Raw genomic sequence first — 27433 nt, 5'->3', positions numbered from 1 at the left:
CGCGCCGGAGAAGTTTTTTTGTTTTTAGCCCGAGCTAAACAGAGACAGAACACGCCGGATAAGGTGTTTTTATTTTAACCCAGACATACAGGCTGATATTTTCTCCTTCAGCATGTCTGCAGAGAAGCGGCGTGGCAGCACTGCTGCGGTAAGTTAAGATTTATGAAGCCGGGAAGATGATAACAACGCTTTTCGACTCGTCATTGTTTAGCAGCCTGTAGCTCCTCTGCTGTGCAAGTAAAGAGACCGGACAATGGGAGAAGTTAGCCTGTAAACTGCCCCAAGCTTGCGTCCATTCATTATTAACTTCGAGTTACATTTCGTAAAGAAACTGTTCGCCTTTGACAGCTTTGTTTGCTCTCTCTGTTTAAACTTCCTCTATCCTTCTGGGTATTGTCTCTTTACACGCGTGGAGGCGTTTTCTTAACTTGATATTTGCTCAAGCACATTTAATTGTGGAATTTAATGACACCGGCTGATTTAAATAATTTAATCAGTAGCCACATCATAGAGCGCAGTTTTAACTATGTAGCTTGTTTTAAAAACGTTTCTTCTCGTTTTAAATGTTAAAACGTGAGCTGCTGGAATCGTCTGTTTTACTACTGTTTGTCTATATTTAGCCGAGCTTAATCCTGTCTTACGTAATACATCAGAAACACAGTAAATACTCTATGGCCAGCTGTAATTGTGACTGTCCACCTCCTTGGTCCAGCTTGTCAAGGCAGATGGACGTTCACCAATGAGTCTGGTTTTGCTCGAAGTTTCTGTCTGTTTCTCTTCCACTGTTGCCAAGTGCTTTCTCATGGTGGATTAGTGTTGGGTATCTTGAAATAATATAAAAGTGCACTCTAGACGTGTAAAATGTCATGAGATAACTCATGTTTTGATTTGGCGCTTTATAAATACAAATTAATTGATTGATACTTTCTGAATCTACCATAAAAGCCCAGTTTCTACCTTCAGGGGAGCTGCAAAATGTTGTTTTCACAGCTAAAAGTGCAGACAATAGGCCTACTGCAGCTGCATATTAAATGTTCTAATAATAGGTTATTGTTCCAGAAATCAAAGAAGGCTGTATCCTCAAAACACTGAAGTCACCGTCTTATTACAGACTGATCTGGGATGCTATTTCTGTCTTTGTAGTCAACTTCTGTTTCTCCTGTTCTTTGCTGAGCATGTAAAAGGCAGACATGGGTTTTGACAGTATCGTATGCAAAAATCCTTAATGTAAAAGTTGAAACGGTGTCTGTCTGTTATGCTTCCATCCCCAGGTACCGATCAAAAACATCGAAAGGGAGCTGATCTGCCCGATCTGTAAGGAGCTCTTCACCCACCCACTGATCCTGCCCTGCCAGCATAGCGTCTGCCACAAATGTGTCAGGGAGCTGCTCATGCTGAACCATGAGGACTCTTTCGATGCCGGCTCCGAGTGCTCCCTGCCTGGCAGCCCCCGGTCCAGGGTGCCCTCTCCCTCCATGGAGAGGTTAGACAGGCTGGTGAGATCAGGTGGGTCTCGGGGTAAGGAACCAAAGATACTAAACTTTCTCTGCAGATTGAATAAAAGTGTTTACAGGAAGGATTTTATCATGTGCAGAAAGGAGGAGGATCTCGCATTTCTCCAAGGTTAAAAGCATTTCACAACAGTGTGTTGAGGCATTAGTAGGAGCCGTGTTCGTTCTGTTGTTTGTCAGCGTGATTCAGTGAAGTGTTATTTGATCTAATGGAAGCTAATGATCGGGTGATTGTTGCACAGGAAAGTATCAAATGCATCGTAGGCCGTTTAGGCTTTCAAGACAGACAATATGGGATTTTTATCAGGAACTTTACGACTTCCTTTTACATTGTCTTCCTCCCAATTCACTTTACTTCAGCTATAGTTCTGCTGTCATCTTGGCTGCATTCAACAGGTTTCAGGGAGTGAAGCCTGGGGTTAACCTCAAAAGAAAAGGATCAAAAGCGAATGTATGTGGTTGCAAGAATAAACTAAAGGGCATATTCAATTACCTAATGGGCTGTGCCACTTTAAAAGAGTATTTCATGAACGAATAACCAAACCTTTAGCCCACACAAATAAAGTTTAAAAGCAAATAAGTCAGTGGAAACTATGGATGAAATGGGCCAAGCATTGTTGTGCTATATCTAGGTTTTAATGTGGTGCAGACACCGCCCTCCTCCCTCTCTTGTCCTAGTTAAACCCAGAACAACATTAAAATGATTTAATAATTTTGCTCCTCAGCCATTACATTGTCAGTCATCACGTCTCCCTCTAATCCTGTCTGCGTTTACAGGCCTCTTTAAACAATCAGCAAAGTAACCTGACAAGCTGTAGTTTTTGTCTACCTAGAGAAAAGAAATGTTGACAAGCTCTCTCAAGTCCTAATTGTTCACTGTCTGCATCTCAGGGCCCAGGGGCATCAAACATCCCCTTCAATCATGCAAGGGCTCACATCTTCATTTGTAATGTTTTAGCAACAGAGAGCAGCTATCATTTCTGCCTTTAATCAGATGTACAGTATTTGTGTATGTTCTGTGCATGGGTGAACAAAGCACATCTGTAAGGTCCTTTAAGGCATTTTAAACCGAGCTGAGGTGGAGGAAGGGAAAGCTGAGGTGGAGGAGGGGGAGACTTGCAGGCCAGCTAAGTTAACTTGTCACAACATTTGTTCTTTTCTAACCACATGGCTCTGCTGCAGCCAAGCTTGAGCAGGTCAATGTCTAAGCCTTGAAACGGCACGGTGGGACACAAGGCTGCCTTTCTGCCCTCTGAGAGCTCTGGGCTGCGGGCCATTTCCAGAAAGATGTCGTCTCATTTGTACTCTTGTCAGCTCTTGTCCGCAAAACCAGAGTTGAGATGAATACAGAACTATCTGAACAACAATATTACATTATGAGGAAAAACTTGTGCTAGCAAAATAATTAACATAACATTTTGTACTAACTGCAAAAGCTGTATTGTTATACTATGTATATAATGTATATTATAACTATGTAGAATGGAGCTGGGACACAACTAAAGTTCTTGGCAGAGAGGATATAAATGGCAACTAGATCACTGGTGTTTAACATTATACTTGTGTTTTAAGATTTACACTTTTGCTCAGGTAGCTGAGCCCCAAATCTAAACTTTACACCTTCCAACATACTTAAAACCTATTTTAATGTAATAATCTCGAAGATTTTCATTTAAATAAATGTCTGTTAAGTCACTATCTATCGCCGAATGAGGTAACACAGTAATGATTGAGCCTATGGCCCAATGATGAAAGCCTTTGCATTTGCAGTATTATGGACTGGGTCTCGGTGGTGACTTTCGTGGAAAAAATCACAAGCGGTCCCAGTTAGTGACGTGTTTTCCATCACCCAGCAGTGGTTGGTCTGCCAGAGAGGGTAGGCAGAGCCAAGCGGCTGTTTTTCCGGTCCCTGTAAGTGTTGCAAGTAAACAGTAATCTACTATGGCTGAACAAACAAAGAAAAGATCGATGACTAACCACACAATCACCGTTTATCGCCACAGGTGCCGCCAAAGAGAACGAAACAGATCTTCAAGATTAACATTAAGTGGGGTTTAAGTATGTTGGAAATGGGACAAAATATAGTGTACTAAATAAAAAGTAAGCATGCAAAACTCAAACTGTGTTAATTATGATTAATACTCAAAGGATATTGGAGGAGCTGCTTAAAGCTGGAAAAATATTAATAGTAATTGTTGATGGTGATAAAACAGCTCCCCAAACAGAAAAATACTTCTGTTGTTCAATTTGCATTAGCTTTCAAGTTATATTTCTATGTTCATGCTCATGTATTGTGTAATTTCCTATCATGTTAACTGTTAATTTCCTTTATGCCAACTGGACGTTCTACTACAAGGACTATAGTAAATAATTTGTATGGATTTATGATTAAACGAGTGCTTTTCTTGAGACAAACTTTCTCAAATCAATAGCCCTACATTTTGTAACTGAGTGGCATTTGTCTTACCTGGCATCCATTTAACTGAGATGCCAGTGTGCCTCACAGAAACCCTGAGAATCTAAAACCAGAGGAGCTATAAACATCCCCAGAGTACAGTGAGGTGGACAACTTTTTTGGGAGCTATTCAGCCATTCATGGTTCAAAACCACCGAGACTGGGCTCTCGAACACAGCGTCCCTCATTCAGAGTCCCCCCCCCCCCCTTCAACCTGAATGAGTTCATTCTTCACGGGCAGGACTGCATCTGTTGACGTAGGAAATAATCAAATCCTGCTCTTAACTAAGCAAATCTGAAGCACTGCTGAAAGCCGGTTTGTGCACAAGGACTGCTGTGTTGCATCTTTTTTATGACCGATTGCGACTCACATTGTTTTAAGTCTATAAAAAGTGAATTAAATTTTAAACTAATTAATCAGGGTTATTTTTGTACACAAACTTTTCACTTGTTTTGTTCTGGTGAAATTCCCTTGAGGATTACCCAATGAAGCTTTTCCCGAGCTGAGTGCATTTAATCAGCAGATTAAGAAAACACAAGTTCTCCCCATGTTAAGAATATTTAAGAAAGTATTTTATGAGCACATTAGCTCCCACACAAAACAACACAGCAATACTGCTGACCGCCTCCAACGCTGGGCAATCAGATCATTGGTAGCCATGGTGACGCAACCTGCCTGTGAGGAATGAATGAGGGATTAGTTGAAGGGAGAGAAAGAAAAGACTTAAGGCTATATTTATCAGTGTGCAGCCTGGACAAGCCTTTCTGTGCTTGGACAGAGGAAGGCGGTTACTAAAACTTCATCAGCATTGTTTCCCAACTTCATCTTATTTTAAGTTACTGGGGCTTGAACAGAGCATGGTGCATTTATGTTCAACAGCTAACTCTTGATAAGTGCACTTAAAAGATGGCGTAAGTCCCCTTTTTAAAAGGGAAAGTTTAACATGTTAAATATTGTGTTTTAGTTTTCAGGCCAACAGTGGAAGAAAATTGACACAGTACTCATTTTAGTATGCTAAGTATGAAGCTAGGCTACAGCCTGGAGAAAATTAGCTTGGCTTAGCACAAAGAGTTCAAGCCTCGTCTACTTTAGTTATTGTTGTTGCTCTTGCATGTCACATGCAGTTGTATTGTTCACTTTAGATAGAGAAAACAAGCCCCTCTTTGTAAATGCAGACTTTTTGCCAACTAAATAATTATCACTGGCAGACAACACTAGCTTTAGCTAGCATGCTTATTAAGCTAATGGTAGCTATTAGAGTTGAAAGTTAAGACATGTCTCAAGTTGACTTTTAAAGTTTTCCAGATGACTTATTTTCATAGAGGACATTTACACGTTTGTGTAATCTATACAAAAAACTGTAAATAGGTGCTTCTGCTGGAGAATGTTTTTTGTAATATGAAAGAGCTAGCTGTTACCCACTGTTTCCAGTCTTAATGCTAATTTAGCTGAGCTAACTGTCTCCTGGGATTAGCTTCATATTTAACATACAGACATTTTTCTCCTCTTATTCTTAACAAGAAATCAAATGGTCATATTTCCCAAAATGCCAAACTTTCTTTTTAATGTAAATGGTACCCCAGAGCCTGATGGATGTCGGAAAAGTACACTTAAATTGCAGTAATGTGATTTTCCGACACAACTTTGTACATGGGCTCATTGAGCAGAAATCTATGCACGATTTTAGGATACAATCTGAGTGCACAAGTCAAGAGTTAATTGTACTTTAATAACTGTCCACATCCTGTATGTATATTATAAACACATTGTTTTGTATTTCACTCTGAACAGCATAACCAGATTTTCTTTCTTCGCTTTATTTAAGTTGGCTTTGTTTCTCCAAATGTCATGATGTTTTGTTTTTTTAAAATAACGTCACTTCACGTTATGTATGGTTTCATATTCCTGTTGGTCTCACCTCACTTCTCTGTTCATTGCTTGCAGCCACAGTGCGAAGGTCGTTTGGAAATCGAGGTAGACGCGGGCTCCGTGTTTTGAGTAGCTGTAGTAGTGAGTACAGTGTTACTAGAACCCCATAAAACCCTAGTTTGGTTCTACCATCTCTCTACTTAATCTACTTTAGTTCTGTCAACACAACCATACAGACTCACACCACTGGTTAGGTACAAAATAGTTATTTCAGGAGAGTTATTTCAGTTACTGCACTTAATGATATGTAATCATAGTTGAAACTAAAAGGCAGATGCCTCTTGAAAATGTCCACTGAGCCTAAAAGAGATCTGATATTCTCATCCAGATCAACCAGGCATTTAAAGATAATTAAAAATGCTTCTGGTTTTTTGCAGAATCAAACTGTGGTATTTAATTTTGTAAGCAGGTTAGGAAAAATGATTTAAAGCAAAAACCTTAAAGCAATGATGAGTCAGCACAGAAGAACGGTGATTACAACAGGAGTGGCAAAGAGTTAAAGAAGGAGAGACGAGAATCGAGGGGAAGTAGAGTCCTTGTCGGAGAGGTTAGCCCAAAAGGAATTGAAACAAGCTTAAATTAATATCAGTGAGAAAAGTGTGAGGATGTTTCCTAGAAGTTAAAGTAGCACAGGAATGTGTGTGTTTTTTGTACACTAGCAAAGCTTTACATTCACTTCATCAAACATGCTGACAAGTAAAGCCTCCTTTAATGAGCTGTTGAACTGTAAGTCTCTGTTCTTTCAGACTTAAACGCACACATGCATACTGAGAAAAAACATACAGTATGTTTGGGCTTGCTAAGATTCTTCACTGGCTTTTAATGACTGATGTCTTTGTGCCTTTAGGGAGCTAATTATTTCTCACTTGACAATCATTAGTGTTTAAGAGACGGTTTATAAGAGCTCAGACCTGTCTCTGCCTACCTCTAATCATTTTGGGCACGCTGAATTGAAAAGTGTCAGATTGCTGGCCAAGTAAAACAAAACTGAATACTTGTTTTGTTGGCCAATCAATGCAATTATTTGCTGTGCTCAGTGGATGTTTTAAAGAAAAAATGTCTTTCTCTTCAGTGTATGAGCACATTTTCCTCAAGAAATAGCATCTTTATACTAATCCTCTGAAAGAATGAATACAGTCATAGGAGCGATAGAGATAAACAGCTACCAATGATGCGTCATAATCAGTTAATCTATTTAAAAAAGAATAGCAGGAGTTCATTAAAACCCTAAGAGATTTACTTCAACCTTTCGGAGACTGGACGAACGATTGATTCAGGTTTTATAATTTGATAAAAATTGAGAATTTTTATTATTAGATTATATACTCTTTACACTACAAGGACAAAACAAAATATTACAAAAATGAAAACAACAGACTTTCAACCAACCTGAAAAGAAAAATTAAACTGCCCCAGAATACTAGACAAGACTCCCTTCACCCATGGGACCATGATTACTGACTGAAACATACAAATCAGTTCCAGCATTACACTTTGTCTGTGCTGGGGAAAATAAACCACTCGAGTCCATTTTGCTCTGCAATGACTCGTCAGTTTCTGCCCTCGACTCTGCAGCCTCCCTCTGCAGATCAAATCAATACACAGACACTCACACACTTTACTGCAGGCCCCTCCTGTCTGATCTCTCCTGCTATCCTAAGCAGGACCTGAGTCATTGTTCAGTGCCCCAACATGACGCACTTACATGAGCGTACTGTTTTTGCAGTATTTTGTCATTGGCTCAGATAAGAAGACTTTCTGACAGACTTCTCCTTTCATCCAATGACTTAACTCGTAATAACAAGCCCATGTCACCTTCATCTCCATCATCCGAGTTTTGCATCGTAACATCACACTACAATGTTTTTCAGTTTGAATTCAGGTAGGACGGGTCATCAGAGTGTGGCAAACGCACCTCAGTACAGTTTGTTGTCTTACACAGACAGATTGAGCCTCTAGGTGTTACACTGTCCCTCCCCTGTCAGTCTTCAGGTCTGCTCACGTCACTCTGTCACACGGCATGCACACAGCTAGCTACACATAACACGTAGTTTATATGTTTGCTGTTCCGCTGCTGCTTTTCCCTCAGCTGAACCTTTTTCTTTTGCAAAAGTGTTGTGTTGAAATAGTTCACCTGTGTTTTCGCTTACCTGAGGAGTGTTTGATTTAATTTCCAGGTCCTCGGAAACGAAGTGGAAATTCTGGCTTTCAAAATGAGATAAATCCAGCACTCCTCGCTTCCCCTGTCCCCCAAAAACGTGAAGCAATATTTCTTTTGTCATTTCCTTTGCCTCGTGTTGACTTGAGTTTGCTGGCTTTATTTGAGTGTGTGTATTGTGTTTTGCCTGCGTCTGTGATGTGACCTTGCGTGAGACCTCGTGTTACTGTGTTGCTGCTTTGTTACGATGCTGCTGCATCAGTGACAAGCACAATATTGTGAGACTCTTGAAAGCCGTGTCGCTTTAAGAGGAGATTGTTGTTGTAAAATCAAGTGCCAATGCAATGAACTGGACATGTGATAATACAATTTAATGGTAGGACATTTTTATTTTAACGTTTTACTTCGCACTGTGTAATTCAGGTACAATGCTTGATTCATGATGCACTGGTAGGTCATATTTTGATTTTCTTCATCACTCATTTTAGGGAAATGGAATGATTGCTTTTGTCCAGATCTTTGTGAGCACTTCAAAACTCTTTACCCCCGTGGTAAATGTTGACTGACTTGCATTGATAAATTAATCTCTCATACAGACATTGAGTTTATTCTCTATAAGCTCCAAGGATGCCATCCTCCCCATGACTATCCTGCATCTCATCATTCCTCAACCTGCCCCAGTGCTCTTGGAAAGTCTCTCTTCCTGCACTTATTTCCCTGAATGACAACTGCTCGATAAATTGCCTGTTCTGATGTTTTGCTCCATACATCCCTGTCATTATGGAGTATTGGTCATTGTGGAAATAAAGCACAGAGGGAGACATACTGAGGCCCTATTTGTTACAGCTCAATGTTTCCAAGTGTGTTATCAAAGGCATTTTTTGCCTTAAGATCATACTTGGCAAATCACGCAGATGATGTAATTCTGCTTTTGTGAATCTCAGCCCAGAATCTGTTGAACACAAATGGGGGTTCACATTTTTCAAAGCCCCCATTTAACTCTTGGAAACTATTCCTTCACTGTAACTTGTAGTCAAAGGACATTGTTGTTCACATGTCAGAATAGGGCCTCAGACAAGAGTGGAAACTGGGTGACCCAAAGGGGTTGAGACTCTATTACACATGATCTTTTCTCACTTGTTCCTTCTCCGCTCTCTTCCAGGCTCCATCTCATCCCCGGGGTGGCGCAGAGGCTCTGTGACCCCTCGGGTCACCACCATCCCATGCCCGGGCTGTCAGCACGACATTGACCTCGGCGAGCGCGGCATCAGCATGCTGTTTCGTAACTTCACCCTGGAGAGCATCGTCGAGCGCTACCGCCAGGCAGCCCGTGCAGCCATCGCGATTATGTGCAACATCTGTAAGCCTCCACAGCTGCAGGAGGCTACAAAGAGCTGCATGGACTGTAAGGCCAGCTACTGCAATGAGTGCTTCAAGATGCACCACCCATGGGGAACACCCAAAGCTCAGCATGAGTATGTTGGTCCCACCACTAATTTTAGGCCCAAGGCAAGTATCAATACCTGGGAAAGGCTTTATCTTTGGTGTTTCTCTGTTTATCTGTTGTTTCTTAAGGCACCCAGACAACACTTGCATTCAGTTGGACTCTGAACCTCTGGAGACACGTTGTCACGAGTCAAAATAAACATTAGCATGCATAGATTTTTCTACTCTACTCTTTAAATAGAAATGTTTGAAAATGAATCAGGTGGAGTGTTCTAAAATCTGTGTTTTCCTAATTGTTAATGTCTTTAATTATCATAAAATAGAAATATTCACACAAATGTTGCCATTTTGACACAATCTAATCAGAATATACGAGGAGTTTAATCCATTAGATATGACACTTCTATCTACATCTTCTCCTCTGACTGCTTCATTCATTATTGATCTTTGAAAACAACACCAACATTCGAAGTCTTGCTGCAAACATGCCTTGTCTTGTCAATACATGGCTTTGCTCTTTCTAATCCCTTTGTAAAGCAAACGGCCAAATGCTGTCTGAGGTGAATTCTGATGAGGATCTTGCCAGTAAAAAAAGTGCTGATTTAAGACTTTATTTTAAGACACTCAAGGAAGTGGCTCACAGATCTGTCTACATGCTTTTTAAGTTTAGGTCATCTTCCTGTTTCACTTATTGTCTATGTTTGATAACTGCAGTTAGAGTATTGCATTAAAATAGTTGAAATACAATTATGTCTGTGTATTTATCTCTGATTTAACTTATGGTTATTCTGTTAAATATTCCAGGTGCTCATGTGTCCGGAGCACGAGATGGAGAAGGTGAACATGTACTGTGAGGTCTGCAGACGACCCGTGTGTCACTTGTGCAAGCTGGGAGGATCCCACGCCAACCACAAAGTCACCTCCATGAGCAGTGCCTACAAGATCCTAAAGGTACCACACTCGAGCCGCTTTCCCATTGGTCAAAAAAACACCCAGCTTTTTTTCTTAATGGGACCCAGGTTATTATTGGCTTGGCTCCGATCGGCATTGGTGGGAACACAAAACTTGTGTTGACACGTTAATCTCCTACCTCTTTCCAGCGCGATGCTATGCTCTGTGAGTAGCTTCTGCGACTCCTTGTCATCTCAGCTACAAATCCTACCCGTCTCCGACCGAGCCGTGCTTGAACATTGTTCCAAATTTGTCGACACTGAGTTTAATGAACAAACTGAATGAGTGATAGATACAATAAAGACCGTACCACCGTAACATCTTCACTGTTTACTAAGGCTGTCTCCGGGGTGTTTGTGACGTCAGACGGTGACGCAGCAGAAAAGAGACCAAAAGCCATATACCCCACCTCATCAGACACCTTAACCCTATGAGAAAAGATAGTTATTACTTTTTGGGTGTTAGTGTTGGTGGAAATTGAGTTTTGTAGTGCAAGAGAAAACTGGATTATGATGGGATTAGAGTGAGTTTAAAAATAATACCATTGAAAGGATTAACAAAGGATTGATAAAGAGTAATTTTCTAGAAAAGCAGCCTTTCAACAAACAAATCTCTTACTTTAGGGGTCCTGGGTGTAAAAAGTTTGACCACCACTGTTTTAGAATGTCTGATTAATACCTTTTAGTTTACAGAAGGATTACTTCAAGGCAAATTGGTTCTTAAATCTTTACATAGCTTTTATGATTTAACAGGGTAAAAGCCTTTTTATGAGTAATGTCTTCCACTCAGTGGGATTAATGTCGGGTCTTAGATAAACTATTACACAAATACTTTAGGGCAGAGTTTTTTGTGCTGTATCACCAACCGTCTGGTCCCTGAATCTCTCGTCTCCTGCTGTAATATTAATGCCTGACCTGGACCTGTGCTGGCATACATTGCGCTGCAGATATCTCTTTTGTTTGGAAACTGAAACCCAGGCTGGCTATCAGGGTTAAAACTAATTGCTCAGATCAGATTTTTGCCACTCAGTAGAATTCAGTTTGTAGTGTTTAGTTTATATGAAGACAGAAATGTCAGGAGATCTGATGACGACCTGTTTGGTGGCTATAAAAGAAGGACAAAAGACCATCAAACCTTTTAACAGAATAGATTTGAATGAAACAGATTGAGCAGTAATTTAATCTTGTTGGCATGAGCACATCAGCTTACTGGATTTAATGCTAGGTGGTTTTAGCAAGTCATGGCAGAATCTGTGAAATTCAATCTGCTGGTCTGTGTTGACAGAAACACTGCTGTGCTTTTTAATATTTAATGAGACCATTTGTTCCACGTGATTTTGTGTGTATCGTATCTTCAAGTTGTTGCAGGATGTATCAGATGTCCTGAACAGTCCGGGAATCCTTTATCAAACAGGAAGCAGTTTAGGTTTCATTTGCTTTGAACAGTAATGCACATGTCATATAATTGTGATACTGAAGCGAATGTTGTTTTGACAAGCTGCACCCACTGAAACCGTCTCTCACTGCGTCACACGGGGTCACACGGGGTCATACAGGCCGCTCTGCACGTCAGTCAAGGAAATACTTAAAGTTTCTGCTGTAGTTGTAAAAAATTCAAATTAAAGATGATCTGATCCGTGTCAAAGCTGTTGCTTGGGAATGTGAGCTCTCAATCTCACTTTATTCGTTGGAATAACTCACATTTTAATGAACCTTTTGTATGTATTTAGTGTTAAGCTGCTTTCACATGATAAACATGTGCCCTTTGCTTAGCTGGAGGTATGGCACAGATCGTAGGGCCACAGAGGCCACACGCGGCAAAGTATTAGTCTTTAAAAAAGCGCAAGGAAGCCATACTCCATCTTTCTAGACAACCACCTCCCCTGCTTCTATGTGTCACTCCTGGCTACTCTACAAAAGAGTTCCTATCTTCCAGGTTTATTTCACGGCTATGCAGCTCTCTGAATATGTGCAGTGCTGTTCTTCCCTATGACCAAGGCTGTAAGGGGCTGCTCAACCCGCACGTTGTGATGACATGACAGATTTTTTAATAGCTTTCCTTGGCTCTGGGACATTTGTAGATAATCATATTTTACCTTTATTGCAGTTTACCCTGATAAACGATGTCTATGAAACTGACATCTTGGCCCATAAGGAAAATGCTCTCTGGGCGACAGGGGGATTTTGTTTGCAGTCGTGCCAGTAGTCATTGGGTTAAGTTGGAAGCAAGTGTGAGCTGCAACCACGTATTCTGGTCTTGATAACATATCCGTGGGTGCAAACTGCTGCCCATTTAATGGTAAAGTTCTTTTACGCAGCCAATGCAGAGCGGTTTACTGCTGATAATGTGTAAGCAGCTTTAAATTCAGGGATAATGTCTAACAGTTATTTTATTTGTCATTGTAGTGCTGTGTCTGTGTGGACTTTCTTCAGTGTTTCGAGACTGTATGAAACTCTGTGTAATTGCTTCTGGTCTTTTCTCTCATCAGGAGAAGCTGGCCAAGAGTATCCATTACCTCATCAGCAAAGAGGACCAGGTCAGGACTCAGATTACGGAGCTTGATCTGCTCATCAATCAGACTGAGGTGAGAGCGAGCTGACTCGCGCTGCAGTGACTCAGGAATCCCTTTTCTTTCTAATCCAAAGACTTTATAGCATGCTGCCCGAGGTTTTCATTTGATTTTCAAAACTTGAATTTAATTTATTTTCCCTCTGGAATGTGATGTTTCTGTTTTAGTTTTTTATCAAAAGATTTAGTATTGTATTTAATTAAGATGAAACAAATAAATCAGCAGGCAGTAAAACTAATCCATCTTTAGGTTCCTCATTTTAGACCCCACCCTCTCGTCTTTAACCCCCTCTACTCCTCCTTCTTTAAAAAGACTTCAGAAGCTGTTTTAACACCTTAAACATCCAAAACAGAAATATTTAACAGACTTCCTCCTGTCTACAGTCTGTCAATTGTTTTTTTTCTCTATAAAGGGCAATAAAGAATGAATCTGAATCAAACTAAAGTGCAAAATTGTTAAATTATACCTCTCTTATGTCTCGATATTAAATTCATAGTTTTAGAAAGCGAGTACCTGAACATCTTTTTATTAAGAAGCAAATATTGAAATAGTTTTCACAGAACCAGTCAGTGAAGTGAAGAAACAATCACGCATTGTCTGTGTGCGAATAAGGAAGGTCACTAAACAAACAGTATGCAAACCACACAAACAAGGAAACAGAGGCCTGAAACTGAGACACGTATGAGGGAGAAGGCAAATCCTGACTTTGTTCCCCTTTTACTCTGACGTTTGTCCGCCTCCGCTTTTGTGTTTTGTAAGAGGTGCATGACTGATGTTTGGAATTCTTTCCTTTTGAACACTTTTCTTTAGACTATTAATCATTCTGTCTATATACTTACATTGGTCAGAACTGTATTACAATGAAGGAGAAGCCCCACTTTCTGTGAAACAAAAGTTTTACCACAACTTTAACTGATGATATGCTGTGTCTGATTTGCTTTAGACAAATCCATGACAAAATTATCTTCTTCTGTAAAGGAAAATGGGCAGCTAGCAGAGCGTCGGGCCAATGAGCACTTTGAGCGTCTGTTTGAGACTCTGCAGGAGAGGAAGTCAGAGATGTTGCGATCAATCGAACAGTCCCGAAACCGACGCCTGGAACAACTCAAGTCCCAGGTATGAAATACCAGAACAGAGTTTTATTCTTGTTGAGTATTTTTGAAAGGCATGTGTCCCTCCTGAACTCAATATATTCCCTCCTGTAGAAATTGTAGTATCCTTGAAGAGTCCTTCAATAATTTCCTTGACATGTCTGATTAAGTAGTGCAAACCATCTCTTCTGTTCAATACAAAGCCACAGGTTATAGTGATATGAATACATTTTATGTACAACTTTAAAATTGTGTCCCAGGTGGAGGAGTACCAGGGCATGCTGGAGAACAGCGGTCTCGTTGGCTACGCTCAGGAGGTGCTGAAAGAGACGGATCAGTCCTGCTTTGTGCAGACAGCAAAGCAGCTACACACCAGGTAGACCTTGGTGACACTGAGCATATTTAAACTTCAATAAATGACGATAATACTTTGCTGATGAATGGGTTCTTTCAGAGGATGTTTACAACCATGGAAATGTGGATGTTTAGGTAGTGAGGCAAAGCAGTTAGTTGTTATTTTACTCACTGGAACAGTCAACATATTAGCAACTCATTTACCTATTTTAAGATGCAGCATTTTAATGACCAGGAAACAATGACATGTATACTAAAAATATATTTTCTCTTGAGTGACAGTTAATTTAGTTAAACAAAATTAATTACAGTCAATTATTTTGATCAATTTAGTCATTCTGGGCTATGATGGCATGTTTAACATTTTTGCTACATTTTAACTAAACTGTTCATCATGAAAATAATCGGCAGACTAATCATGAATAAAAATAATTGTTAGTTAAGCTCATATGATAGGGTTTCAATATTATCCAAACCGAGCTACTTCTCAGTGGAGATTCGGCTACTGTTCTAAATGATCGTAATTCCAAACGGTAAACGTAAGCTTTTCTCTGGCGTTGAAGTTTTACTCATTAAACCTAATAAAAAGGAAGTTAAGCCGGGCCTGAAAGGAATCATTATTCACAGTTTTACTAAAATCTTGACTTTGGACTGCACTAAACATTCAAATGAATAATTAAGCAGCTTTGTTATGATCACCAGATATAAATTAATTACAAAAAACAGAAGCTGATTGTTTAACTAAATCCACAGTACCAGTTAACATGCAGTGATTCCTTCTCGTTTCCCAGGGGGTTTCATAAGTGGGATTTGGTCTGTTTTATTTTTATCTGAGTATGTGTTTGGGTGACTGGAGTGTGTCAGGAACACACAAAGCCACGTGCAGAGGTTACTAATGTCAAGGAGAGTTAAGGAAAGTGTTCAGTCAACGCTGTGTGGAGCGTCTTAGAGCGTCTTCTGCTCTAAGCTGACTAATTGATCTCCATTAAAAGCTTTGGATAATCAGGAAACCTTTTCACTCTCAGGAGCATGATACTGTCGCTTCTGCAATGTTCTCCACTTGATTTTTGACTCTCACTTTGAATTATGAGAGCTATTAGAAATGTAGAAAAACTTGGTTATTAACCCAAGGGTACAAGATTGATTTAAGATTTGGTGGAACATACCTGATGAAATTCAGAAGATAAGGCCACCTGCAGTCGTCCCTCTGGTGAACTTACAAAAGTAATGTGATGCCAGACAAGTCTCCATCGATAAAGATTTCATTACTTAAAGTCTGCCTGATTTGTTTTCAGGATCCAGAAGGCCACAGAGTCTCTGAGGACTTTCCACCCATCAGCCGACCCCTGCTTTGATGAGTTTGTGCTCGACACATCCAGAGAAGAAACTCTGCTCAAAGAGATGTGCTTTGGTGGAGGTACGACCCATTCTATGTTATTTTCCATGAGGCAGTATTTACTGTGACAGTGTCCGACAAAACAAGCTAATTAACTTCAGGAATTACTTCCTCTGAAGTTGACTTTAAACCTAGATGAAGGACCCTTACCAAAAACAATCATGAAACATTTACATTGTGGTGAAACCTTTTTGGGACCCCTGTTTAAAATAGCTCTCTGTTACAATACATTGTTTGCATATGACCTTTACACACATCATTGCCCCTCTCACACACGCACCACACTGGGAACATTTTCCAGACATCACCAGAGTAGGCTGCATGTGTGAACTCAACTGTCAGACACAGGCTTTAAACGGATGCTTTCCTGGTAGCCCTCTAGTAAACACAGGTTCATATGGTCAGAATAAGCTGTTTGTCATCACCTGTCCATCACATGCACGGCCCTGTGAACGGTGCTTTGCTAAGAGGTCAGAGGTCATGTGTGGGAATCTAAATTGGATAAACAATCCTGGAATCCTGCAATACTGGCTGCTCTGTGAACCCGTTTTTCTGGTCTGCTGAATTACAAAGGCTTGATTTATGTAAGAATCAGACATTTTTCTAGGATTAATACTGAGTAGGCATACTTATTTTTTTTATGAAAATGAATTGGAGGGATTATTCCAAAGTATTATTACACACTATTTTAGACTTAATGTTGAGGGACGGAGAAAGAAAGTAAATAAACAAGCTAACAGGGCTTTGTATGTGTCCTATTATAATGCAGCAAAGTACCTACAGTAACTGTCAAACTGTACATTTGATGCTTAGTCCAGTAGAAACTAAGGAGTTTTACTTGAGCTTTCATATAATCAGATTGCTGACATTGGCAAATGATCAATATGTGTTTCTAAGAGCGAAGATCAAAAGTCTTCAGATAATTGAGCAGGTTGCAAAGATAAATACAGAAGTGTAAACAATCGTCAGAGAGATCAGAGGTGAGTCAGTGCCTTAAAAGGTGACAAACTACGATCATGGAGCAGAGTGGCTGCTGTGTGTGATGCAACATTTGGTCAAATCTTTGATAATTATTGTCAGATTAAACTGTTAATAATTAAACGTATAAACCATCATCAAAGTCGTCTGCATGGTACCATTTTGCACAATAACTGGACATTATTGCATCAACAGAAGCAGAATGTGGTGGTTATATTGGATCTACCTTGTCCGCCTCCCTGCTGTAACTGCATGACGTTGATGGGCGTATTGAGTCTTTCTCAATCTCTAGTCCTAAGTGATGGTTTGTGGCATTTGCCTGCAGCTGGCAGAGGCTTGTTTCAGTTGGCGTTCATGTGGCTGCAGTCTAACCTGACAACATTATGTGAGTCATTGAGTCATTGTTGTTGATAGTGACGCTTGGCTGTGGCACTTTTTTAGCATAAGACAGTTGACTGGTGTCTGAGGTTTGGGGGCATCCTGTAAAAAGAGCCCTCTGTAAATGATGGGCTGATCTGTGTCAATACAAAGTAAGGGGTGTAGGTTTGAGTGGCAGCTGTGCTTCAAGACATTCGAAAAATGTTTCATCAGGATTAAATGTGTCTGACATTGTGGACAAAGCTGAGGTCTCTTTGGCGTGGAGCCATTTTCCCTCAAGTGGACGCAGCTAAACAACTGACAGTTGTCTCAGCGACTGTTGGTGACAAACAAAGCTGCGGGTGACAGGAGTTTGTGGCCGTTGGCTTGTTTTGTTACACGGAGAGCAGCCCTGTTAGTTTGTTTAAAATCAGTGATGTGAGATTTAACTTGGAGGCTACAGTTGGCCCTTTCCAGACTCATGATCCACTTGCTGCATGACTCAGCAGCTGAAAAGACAGTTTGATAAACCTATTATAAATCACATTTGAGTTGATAATTTGATAAAGGATAAGTGTTAAAAAGCGCATTGGACATTTACCAAAGGATAATGCATTATGCTGCAAGCCCAAACATGCAGTGAATAGACTTTAAATAGTTGCTGCTCCAGTGACTTGTCAAGATGTTCATACCTACAGAATTCCTTCTGTAAAACCTGACTATTCACAGGACACACTTCAACTCAATCAACATAAACTGTACATAGACAGCTGTGCATTGTTAAAACATTTAGACAACTTTGCATTGAGGGAAACTGAGGAGTTAATTTCACCTTTGTGTTAAAATATTAAAATATTACCATAATTTTTTGGTTAGGATTTGTGTCATAACACAAGATAATCCCTTATTGATCCCCGGGTGGGAAATTCGGATGTTGCAGCAGCACAAAGACAAAATAGCAAGTCAGTAAATACAGTATAAAAATAAGAATTGATGGATAAATAAAAAATGAGGTATATACGACTGTTATACAAGTAGGAGTAAGTGACAAGACAAAGGGACAAGATAAAGTGACATGGTTTGCAGGATGAGATAATACAGTATGGTATGAGCTCAGAGTCAACGAGGTGAGAGTGATGAGAGTCCTGTATGAGAGTTCAGCAGGAAGACAGTCCATGGCTTCCACTGCTGTTATACAGTCTGATGGTAGTGGGCACAAAGGAGCGCCTGAAGCCCTCAGTTCTGCACCTAGGTGGGATGAGGCGCTGGCTGGCAGTCTTACGGAGAACTATGAGAAACAAATCTAGTTGTCCCAATCCCCACATCATTTTAGAGTTTCATTGGTAGGTTTGTAGTTTTCTTTCACTCTGACATAGGAATTACTGGATATTAGTTGATTTCTTCTTTAGACTATTCTCTTGACTTTTTAAGTTGTTTTGTACCTCAAAATGAATCACTGCTGCATCCTTTTTGGAAAGTGGCACGTGTAGCGCTTTGGTTGCGGTCGTATTGATGTTAATCTAAGTGGCCTGTGGGAGTTGATGATGCTCTCAGTCCGAGCTCACAGAGAGAAAGGAAGCTGTTCAGGCATTTATACTCCGCAGTAATTTAATTTAAGTCTTGGCAAACAATGCAGCAGTGAGGAACCATAGTGTCTCTGGATGGTGCCCTTAAGCTCTTATACTGTACATCCATTATACAGGAAAGTGAGAACACATTAACATTGTTTACAAGGCTGAACTTTAAATATTAGTTTTTGCTAAATGCCTGTAGTTTGTACCCGTTTTTTCTTGTCGTACTTTCCCCAGTTTGATGATGGCAAGTTTCCACTCCCATCTTAACCTTGCAGTGGCATTGCTGTGGGATTTAACCACAACCCCTCTTCTTAAGAGTCTATGAAAGACTGCATTGTCAAGTCTAAATGCTCATTTGTGGCCCTTCTCAAGTTTGAAAAGTTTCCTAAAAATGTCACACTTAGAAGTAAGAGTTGAGAGAAGAGTAGTATTCAGCGTAAGTTTTGATTTATTAATAACCTTCTTAGAGATACTACAGCACGGGGTAGATCATTTTTGTGCAGATTACACATTTTATATATCATCTGAAGTGGGGCCGTGAAATAAAAATGGACTCGAGACAAAGCAGCTTCCTGCGGTGCGACTTGGCAACGCCTCTGTCTGTCTGGCTGCAGACTCTACTGTACGTGATCAATAGTGCTTTTTTGTCTGAGTCGCTGAACTCTGGTGACTGCTACCTGCTGGGATGGATGGCCGACTGCCCGGGTTGGTTTTTGCCTGTTGGTCCATCTGTTGGAAACAGGTGAAAACATGGAATCCTATTTGTCAGCGTAGCAGCTTATTAGTTTCTCTTAAAGAATGCCTGAATGTGTTTTAAAAGGTTACTCACTGTAACGTGAGGATGATGTATGTTATTGTGTTGTTTCAGGGGTTAGGAGATAAATTATGAGGTGAGTTTATTGAATTGGCTCATTTTGATTTATAATTTTTCTTTTTAAGGAAATATTAGAGTCTGAGTTGCACTATAAAGATTGTTTAATTCACTCTTCTTGGCAAATAAGTTAAAGAGCACCCTATTATTAAATCTCACAGTTCAGGGATGTCAACAAAGAAAAAGAGGTCATGTTTTTTAATGCATCATCTACTCTCTGTAATGTATTAGCACATACCGTATGTTACCAACGCAGAGATATCGTTGTACATGACTGTGCATAGGGCTATAAGAGGGCACAAGTCCGGGAAGGAGCTCATGTGTCTGGCAGAAAAAGACTAAGGATTAGCCAAGTGACTTTGGAGGCTCAGAAAGCTCTGCAGCCGCGGTGACACCGATCAGCAACGGGGAAATCTGTCTTTAGGGGGAAAAGTGCTTTAGAAAAGACGATCCCAATTAGAGGGATTGGGAAAGTCAAAAGATGGAGAAAATGGGAAGGGTGAAAGCTAGAAGGAGGAAAATGTTATAAAGGAGACAAGGATTCTCACAGAAACGGTTCAAGTGAGAGAAAAGAAATGATGACCTACATGGAAACAGTAAAGTGATTCTGTTGAGAGAAGAAGAAATAATGAGGTGAATAGAATCATTACAGATTTGCTGCTGTTTACATAAATAAGAGGACTAATGGTAAGTGGTGCTGTTGCTGTTTTCAGTAATGCAAAGTCAGACAGCTTGATGCCTCACAGGAAATGTTTACAACCACCGAAAGGATGCAAAAAGACATTAAATGTGATGACAATAGTGTAGAGCAAGGAGGGTAAAGTGGTGTGAAGGGGTCAGAAGAGGCCATGGTAAAGAGATGGAGTTAGAAAGTAGGAGAGAGGAAAAGAGGTGGTGTTGATGGTGGTGGTGGGGGTGTTTTACAGAGTGCTTTTCCTGGCAGTGAGTCCATGTGAAAACCTCTTAACAGGCTCCATTATGCAAGACAGTCTTGTCCATTGTCCCGAGGGGATAGTCCTGATCCTGACAAATCTAATCTTTGCCACACTCACGCTGCTGCATTTGCTTAAATCCAACTTATTGAGGCGTAGGACGTTACTAAACATGATTAAGAAGCAGGAGATTTCCTGGTGTCGGTATTAGTTTTTCCGTTTGTGTGCATGTTCTGTTACATCTCACTAATCACCAGAGACGGCTGTTTCCGCATTCACCGCTGTAATGTTCAATCTGGCTTCTTTCTTCATGCACTTTTTCCTACTCTTTTCAGTTCCAGACCCTCCTCTGATTGACTTGTCCAATAGCAAAGTCTACAATGAGGCCTCAATCTGCTGGAGGCTGTCAGAGGACCACCTACCTACAGATCACCACATGCTTGAATACCGCAGGTGGGTACAAACAGACAAGGAAATAAATAACAAGAAGCTGATTACTATGTAGAAAACAAAATCCAAATTACTCTACTATAATCTTCTTTCTCTTCAGACTCGGGGGCCCAAACCAGTCCCCATCCCAAGAGGACGGTGAGGACAGTGGCGCCTGGAGGTCTACAGACAGGGTGTATGGTGCTAGCACTGTGGTGTGTGACCTGGAGCCGAACAGCCTGTACGCCTTCAGGGTCCGAAGCTGCAGGAACTCCATGTTCAGCCCCTACAGCCCTGAGGTGTCCTTCCACACTCCACCTGCGCCTGGTAAGACTGAGACAGAGTCTTAATGGGTATATGTGTTCTTGGTCTGTTCTCTGAGTCTTCACTTGGACATGCATAGGAAAGGAATTAGGAGGACGAGCGATTGTATAGCGAGTGTGAGGAAAGGAATTCCTATAAACAAATTGTTAGTGATAAAAAAAAGACATGTCATAAACCTTCATGCTTTTTTCCCTAAAGCTCAATTAATTCAAGCTGTGTAATTTTTGTTGCACTTGTTAATTGACAGGATTAAGCTGCTATCAGAGGACCAGCCCCTGTTGTTGGGCCTCTTTTTGGCCAAGGCAGCAGCTAAGCTCCTCGATCCCTTTTACTTCTCAGAGCACGTCTGAGTGTCCTGCACTGAGCTCAGTGTTTTTTAAAGGAAGATTATCAGATAACAGATGCTTTTGTTTTTAAATGTGAATTCTCTCATACATGCTTAATGAAGGTAATAAAGCACAATGGTGTTTTAGTTCATCACCATAGTAATAGCTTTTGTGTGTCAGATGGCTGAAACCAATATAGCTTTTGTCTCAGTGTGTGGGAGTGGAGAGTGTTGAATGGTGCCACAGCTTGGAAAAGAAACCTGCAGTTGCATCTGTTGCTGGCATTTTAAGCTCGCCTGACAGAGCCAAGGTGGAATTCATTAAAACCCATCATCATTCCCAACCATCTGCTGAACTTGAATCCGAACCGTGTCCTCCCGGTGAGGGACTGTGTCTCTTTGATTTCTATTCTAGTTGGCAAACATAACAATTTTCTTTTGACCGCTTGAGGTGATTAAACATACTCTAGTTTTAAAAAGTCTGGGATAATTTTCTGTCACTTAAATTTGACACATTTCTTGCTTATCCCAAATCGGTCACATGCCTACGTGCATGTATGAAATGTCACTCCCCAATCTGATACGGCTTTGATTTTTTTTTTTTGTCCTGCGACAAGCCTCATCATTTGTGTTGTGATTGGAACATTCCTGTGCTCTCTGGTTCGTGTAAGACTGATTGGATGGATTCACTGTGCGTCAGTAATGAGGTGAAATTTCAGGCCGGGGTGAAACGCAGAGGACGAAACATACAAGCGTAGACAGCTTACAGTGATAAGGACATTAAAACATGTAAGCACTAACGTCTTTGCTTGTCACTGTTTATCATTCTTGATGAGTCACCTATTTTTTCAGCCAATGAAGGAAGCCACAGGTTTCAAATAACAGTTTTGGACCATTAATTTGCTATTTAAAAAAAACTACTATGATACTATAATGATCAAGCTCTATTTCAATTTCACATTCAATTAAGAAGTATGGTTGCTTTGGGACTAATTTCATGCTGCATCAATTATGTGTGGCCCCATTTTTCTTTTATTATTTATATAATAAATGATCAAAGCAATTTACTATCTCATGTTCTTTTGCAGCATTTAGTCTCTAAAAAGGAAGCAGAGAGAGAACACAGACTTCGCAGAGTGGCCTAGCGAATTGTATTATTATTATGACGCACAACAGCTATTTAGTCCTCATTTCATCATCAGAGAATGTAATCTGTGTTTGCCAATATTCCCCAAAAAATTAAGCCCAGTGTAGCCTGTTATGCATCCAAACTACATAACATCACATTAAACTGCAGCATTGTTGTCTAGTCGCCCTTTAGGCAGGCTTATACTTTTATCATTATCATGGCCTAGTTGTTCAGGGCTTCCCTAGACTCATGCAAATGAACTGGTCTTCCCTAGTGTGCATCTCAGATTGCATGGGATGGTTGAGTGAACAGGCATAATCACGTCAGCCTATATGTCTCCTGGATTATGGTAATCGTGGCCTTTGGCCCATAAACTATTCATAGAACGTATTTAATTGCGTCCAGATGAGGAATATAAATGGCAGCATCGTTGGGCTGTTATTCCACATGGTGTAGTGATCAGAGCAAATAGGTCTTGGAGTAGCTCTTTAAGATTGTGCTATGGCGCCCTCATGTGTCAGCTCCTGTCACCTACCCGGTTCCAAACCTAGAAGAGGAAATACACCACCACCATGTTGTATGCACTCAGAAAGCCTGATTTCTTCTGCACTTGCCTCTTCTTTTACAGCTTTTGGTTTCCTGTTCAGCGACAAGTGTGGCTTCAGCACGGAGCGTCTCATTCTAAACAAGAGGCGGGACACTGTGGATAACGTAGCAGGCATGGCCTTCCTCCTCGCTGCGGATCGAGTGCAGACGGGCAGCTACATCGGACTAGACTACATCATTGGGGACACAGGCATCACTCAGGGAAGGTATGTCCGAAGCTGAGAACACTATTGATTACTAAGAAGTTGTGTCTAGAAGGATAACTTTGCGACAAAACAAATTACTGTAAAGGAACCCTCAATAGAAGATTTTCTTTAAGGAGAAGAGATTTGATCTAAGCAAACATTAGCCATTAAGGCTTAAATCTAGGCCAAACTGATAAAATCCAGGCAGTAGTGCTGGTAACTTGCTCACCAGATTATCAACTATCTTCTGGATATATAATATTTAAGAGCTGAAGCAAAGATGGAAACTTATTTCTCAGCACAAGGTGGTATGATATATACATTTTCCAACCATCTTAATCAGCCTCCATTAAGAGAGTGGTATCATTAATCACTGGGAAGTCAGAGGACACATCAGGAGATAAGAGTATAGATGAGTCATCATAGTCTCCTGTCTCTGTTTTACAGACACTACTGGGCCTTCAAGGTGGAGCCGTACTCGTACATGGTTAAAGTTGGAGTTGCCTCTGACTCAAAGCTGATTGAATGGTTTCACAATCCCAGAGATACCAGCAGCCCAAGGTAAGTACAACCAAATGCCACAACACACAGCTGTAATCTACAAGTAGTCCATACTAAATTGACACGTGGTGAAACTGAAACTAAAATGCACAAATACTGTTAATCTCTACCGTTTACATACCTGACTGCAACACACAGACACAACAACCCTGACACAGCGCTAGATGTGTCGAGTCCTAATCCTGTGATGTAAGAGAGCCAGTCTAAACTCGTAAAGAGCTTACTCGCAGACAAAGCCTGCCTTTCTCACTGGATCAGCTCATGTAAAAGCATGTTAAAGGACATATTATTTACACAAATACATTTTAATATTATGGTAATTACATAATGCACACAAGGTGATAAACACAGGCAGCATTCAGCTAGTAAGCATTTTTCATGGAGCTGTAATGATCTTAAAAACCTTCTGCCCGTTGCCCTCCTCTTCTTCCTTTTCTTTCCCCAGGTATGACCACGATAGCGGGCATGACAGCGGCAGCGAGGACGCGTGCTATGAGCTCTCCCAGCCCTTCACCCTCCTCACCCTGGGCATGGGCAAACTCTTCATCCCCAAGGCCTCTTCATCCTCCTCCGTTTCCTCAGCAAACGCAGCATCCAGCGACCCCGGCAACCGCGTGCTCCCCATGCCACAGCGCTTGGGTGTATGCCTAGATTACGACGCATGCCGGGTGTATTTTTACGACGCCGACACCATGAGGTGCCTTTACGAGAGGCAGGTAGAGTGCTCGGGAACAATGTATCCAGCTTTCGGCCTCATGGGCAGTGGGAAGGTACAGCTGGATGAGTTAATCACGGCGAAGAGGTTGACCTTCTGAGGAGGGATTGATGCATTAGGACGTGCATCTATTTAATCTTTGGCATGTGTTGGGAAGAGCTGTTTTTATTGACAGGGTGATGGAGTACAATCCAAATTGTTATTCCTAAAGTCAGATGAGACAGGTGTGATCAGGGTCTTTGGTCCTTAATGTGAAAGTTGGATCAGGAGTCGGCAAGGTATAATGTACGATCCACACGCAAGAGAACGACACTGAATATTGGTGTCTCTATACAAAGCGGATGGTATGTGGTACGTGATAAGTCTTCTCTACCTACCAAAGTCTCTGCATCTGTTAATTGTATTCGACCTGGTTTTAATTACCAGCTATTATCAGCTGTTTATGTAGTGGAGCTGGCTGCAAAGTTAGCCTGCAGTAACTTTGAATCTTAATTGTTTTAACATTAAATCGCCTTGGAGCTTACACTTAAACTTCCTCTTTTGCCAGGTTTATGTTTATAGATAATTCTATGTATATTAATAACTGGGTGATCTTTTTGTTTCATTGGCTCTTTTCTGTAACTATTTGTCTAAACGTAGCAGCATAGGTTTAGATGTAATCTTGGTGGACCTGAGAGCCTTGTAGCTACTTTGAAGCTAGCGCCTTTGTGCCTTTTTTTTTTTAGGAGATGGCTCACTTAGTTTGCTCTAGCAGGCAGATTTTGGTTTCATTGCACAAGCATTATGGAAATATGTATCAACATATATACTGTATGTTTTAACTGTAGTTAGTGTAATCACAGACACTGGTGTTAACGTTATAAATGGTCTTCATTATGACTTGTTACTTAACTAATCTTGACCTTTCACAAAAAAACACTACTTTTCCTCCTTGTCACGGTTATGTTCAGCTGTCTTTGCACAATATATTAAAAGAAGCCAAGCACATAATACATTTACAATCACATTTTGATCACTACCCATTAAGCTTCTTCACTTTTTAATGTTATAGACATAATCAGCACATTAAATTCAAACACTCACATTCACAACTGTTCACCTTTTACCCACATAAACACGAATCCTGGAGGAGTTACTCGGTCCTTAACGCCTCTCACTGTTTGCACAGCACTGAATGTGACTTCCAACATCATCAAACCAGCCGGGTACCACTACACCGTGTACTTGTAGTCAACATCCGTTTGACAGCTGCAAAAGTCACTTTCAACAAAAGCGTGTTGGTTCTGGTGCTCACTTAAGTGCAAAACACACATCTGTGGCCAAGCAGCCTGTGGACACGGTTTGAACACACTTCTTCAGGTTCCTTTCAAAAGTGCTTTCACAAAAAACACACTGTTAAATACTTTTTTTACTATTCAAACCACCGTTTACTTGCAGTGCAGACACTTGAAGTGTAGCATATTAGTATGTCACTGGTGATCAGGCTGCCAGACATCTTAGAGGTTGATTGGATTTGTTTACAGCAGATCAGATATTTACGTCACACTGCAGACTCTTTGTTAGGCAACACTTGTTTTTTTAAAAAGACATATACTATATATGTGCCTGCACATAGGTTTGTTTGTACATTCATGTATATTTTGATTTCTGGAGGGTTAGGGTAATAGGTGTGTGTGTTTTCTCAGGTTTCTGGCCCTGTGATTGGGGCCGATGCTACCTACCTCTATCCGTCAGGCCTGGAAAACCTTAACTTCTGTACCTTTCCTCACAGAAATACGTTTTATTTGAGTTGCAGATTTGTCCCTTAAAATCAATAACAACATCTCCGCCTTCTTTTTAATGTCAGATAATAAGCTGATCTTTGAAAATGTTTAAGTTCCATGTACATATTAATGCAGAGTATATTATTTCCAGTGAAATTAAGTACATCTTAACTGTTTATGTTATCAGTTTTTGCTTGTTTGGTGTTTGCTTGTGGACTTTAATGATATGTGTATCACTGAATAACTGTAAACTTTATAACCCTGTTCAGCTGCCTTTTGTCAGGGTTTTTCAAACGGTACTAACGACCTTTTCTTCCTCCTTTTTGTGGTGTTGGTTTGATAAATCAGTTTTAATGTTTTGGAACATGTCATGGCTTTTTGTTTGGGGTTAAAAACATTTAATAAATTCATGCTCTTACATTTAGCTGGACAGTAACGTCTTTAATCATTAACTATTGGATTCTGTGACAGCGTGCACATTTTGTCTCACTCGTGTTGCTGTCTGTTATTGTCACTCCTGCCCTCGATGCTCACAAACCTGTATTTTAAATTGACTGTTTCTTAACACCTCTATGCATTTATGGCAGGGTAGGTTCACAGTTTTATTTCCATCACAGAATGTATTCCTGTTACTTGCAGAACAAACAGCTGAATGTTGCTTCTTTCTTTTTGAGGTTGTTTTATTTTCAATTGTTCCACGAGGGGTCACAGCACAGTTGTGTGTAGTTATAGAAAAAAAGCATGTAATCTCAGCATCACATCTGATAAAGTAAAATGCATCCTAGCCTGCTTATCAGCCATGAATTTAGAACCAAATATTTAG

The 27433-nt window shown here is 40.5% G+C and overlaps 1 protein-coding gene across 2 annotated transcripts; it reads left to right on the top strand.

Annotated features, from left to right (window-relative positions):
- Window positions 1-26805, top strand: trim36 (tripartite motif containing 36). 2 transcript variants are annotated; one of them, XM_069683186.1, is made up of 14 exons: window positions 1-148; window positions 1272-1506; window positions 8074-8154; window positions 9217-9563; window positions 10305-10451; window positions 12940-13035; window positions 13999-14136; window positions 14372-14487; window positions 15761-15882; window positions 20909-21026; window positions 21124-21329; window positions 23409-23592; window positions 24019-24132; window positions 24578-26805. In XM_069683186.1, exons 1-14 carry the CDS (start codon window positions 113-115, stop codon window positions 24945-24947), a joined length of 2310 nt encoding a protein of 769 aa, XP_069539287.1. In that variant the 5' UTR covers window positions 1-112; the 3' UTR covers window positions 24948-26805. The 2 variants fall into 2 exon arrangements, with proteins under 2 accessions (XP_069539287.1, XP_069539286.1); XM_069683185.1 differs by lacking the exon at window positions 8074-8154 and having other exon boundaries at window positions 1272-1518.
- The last annotated feature ends 628 nt before the right edge of the window (window positions 26806-27433 follow it).

Source organism: Semicossyphus pulcher, unplaced genomic scaffold (assembly GCF_022749685.1).
Source record: "Semicossyphus pulcher isolate SPU_LCO1_2020_fin unplaced genomic scaffold, fSemPul1.0.p SCAF_6, whole genome shotgun sequence".
Lineage (NCBI taxonomy): Eukaryota > Metazoa > Chordata > Actinopteri > Labriformes > Labridae > Semicossyphus > Semicossyphus pulcher.
Note: the sequence above shows the minus strand (reverse complement) of the source record. Positions and strands in the feature narration are given on the sequence as shown.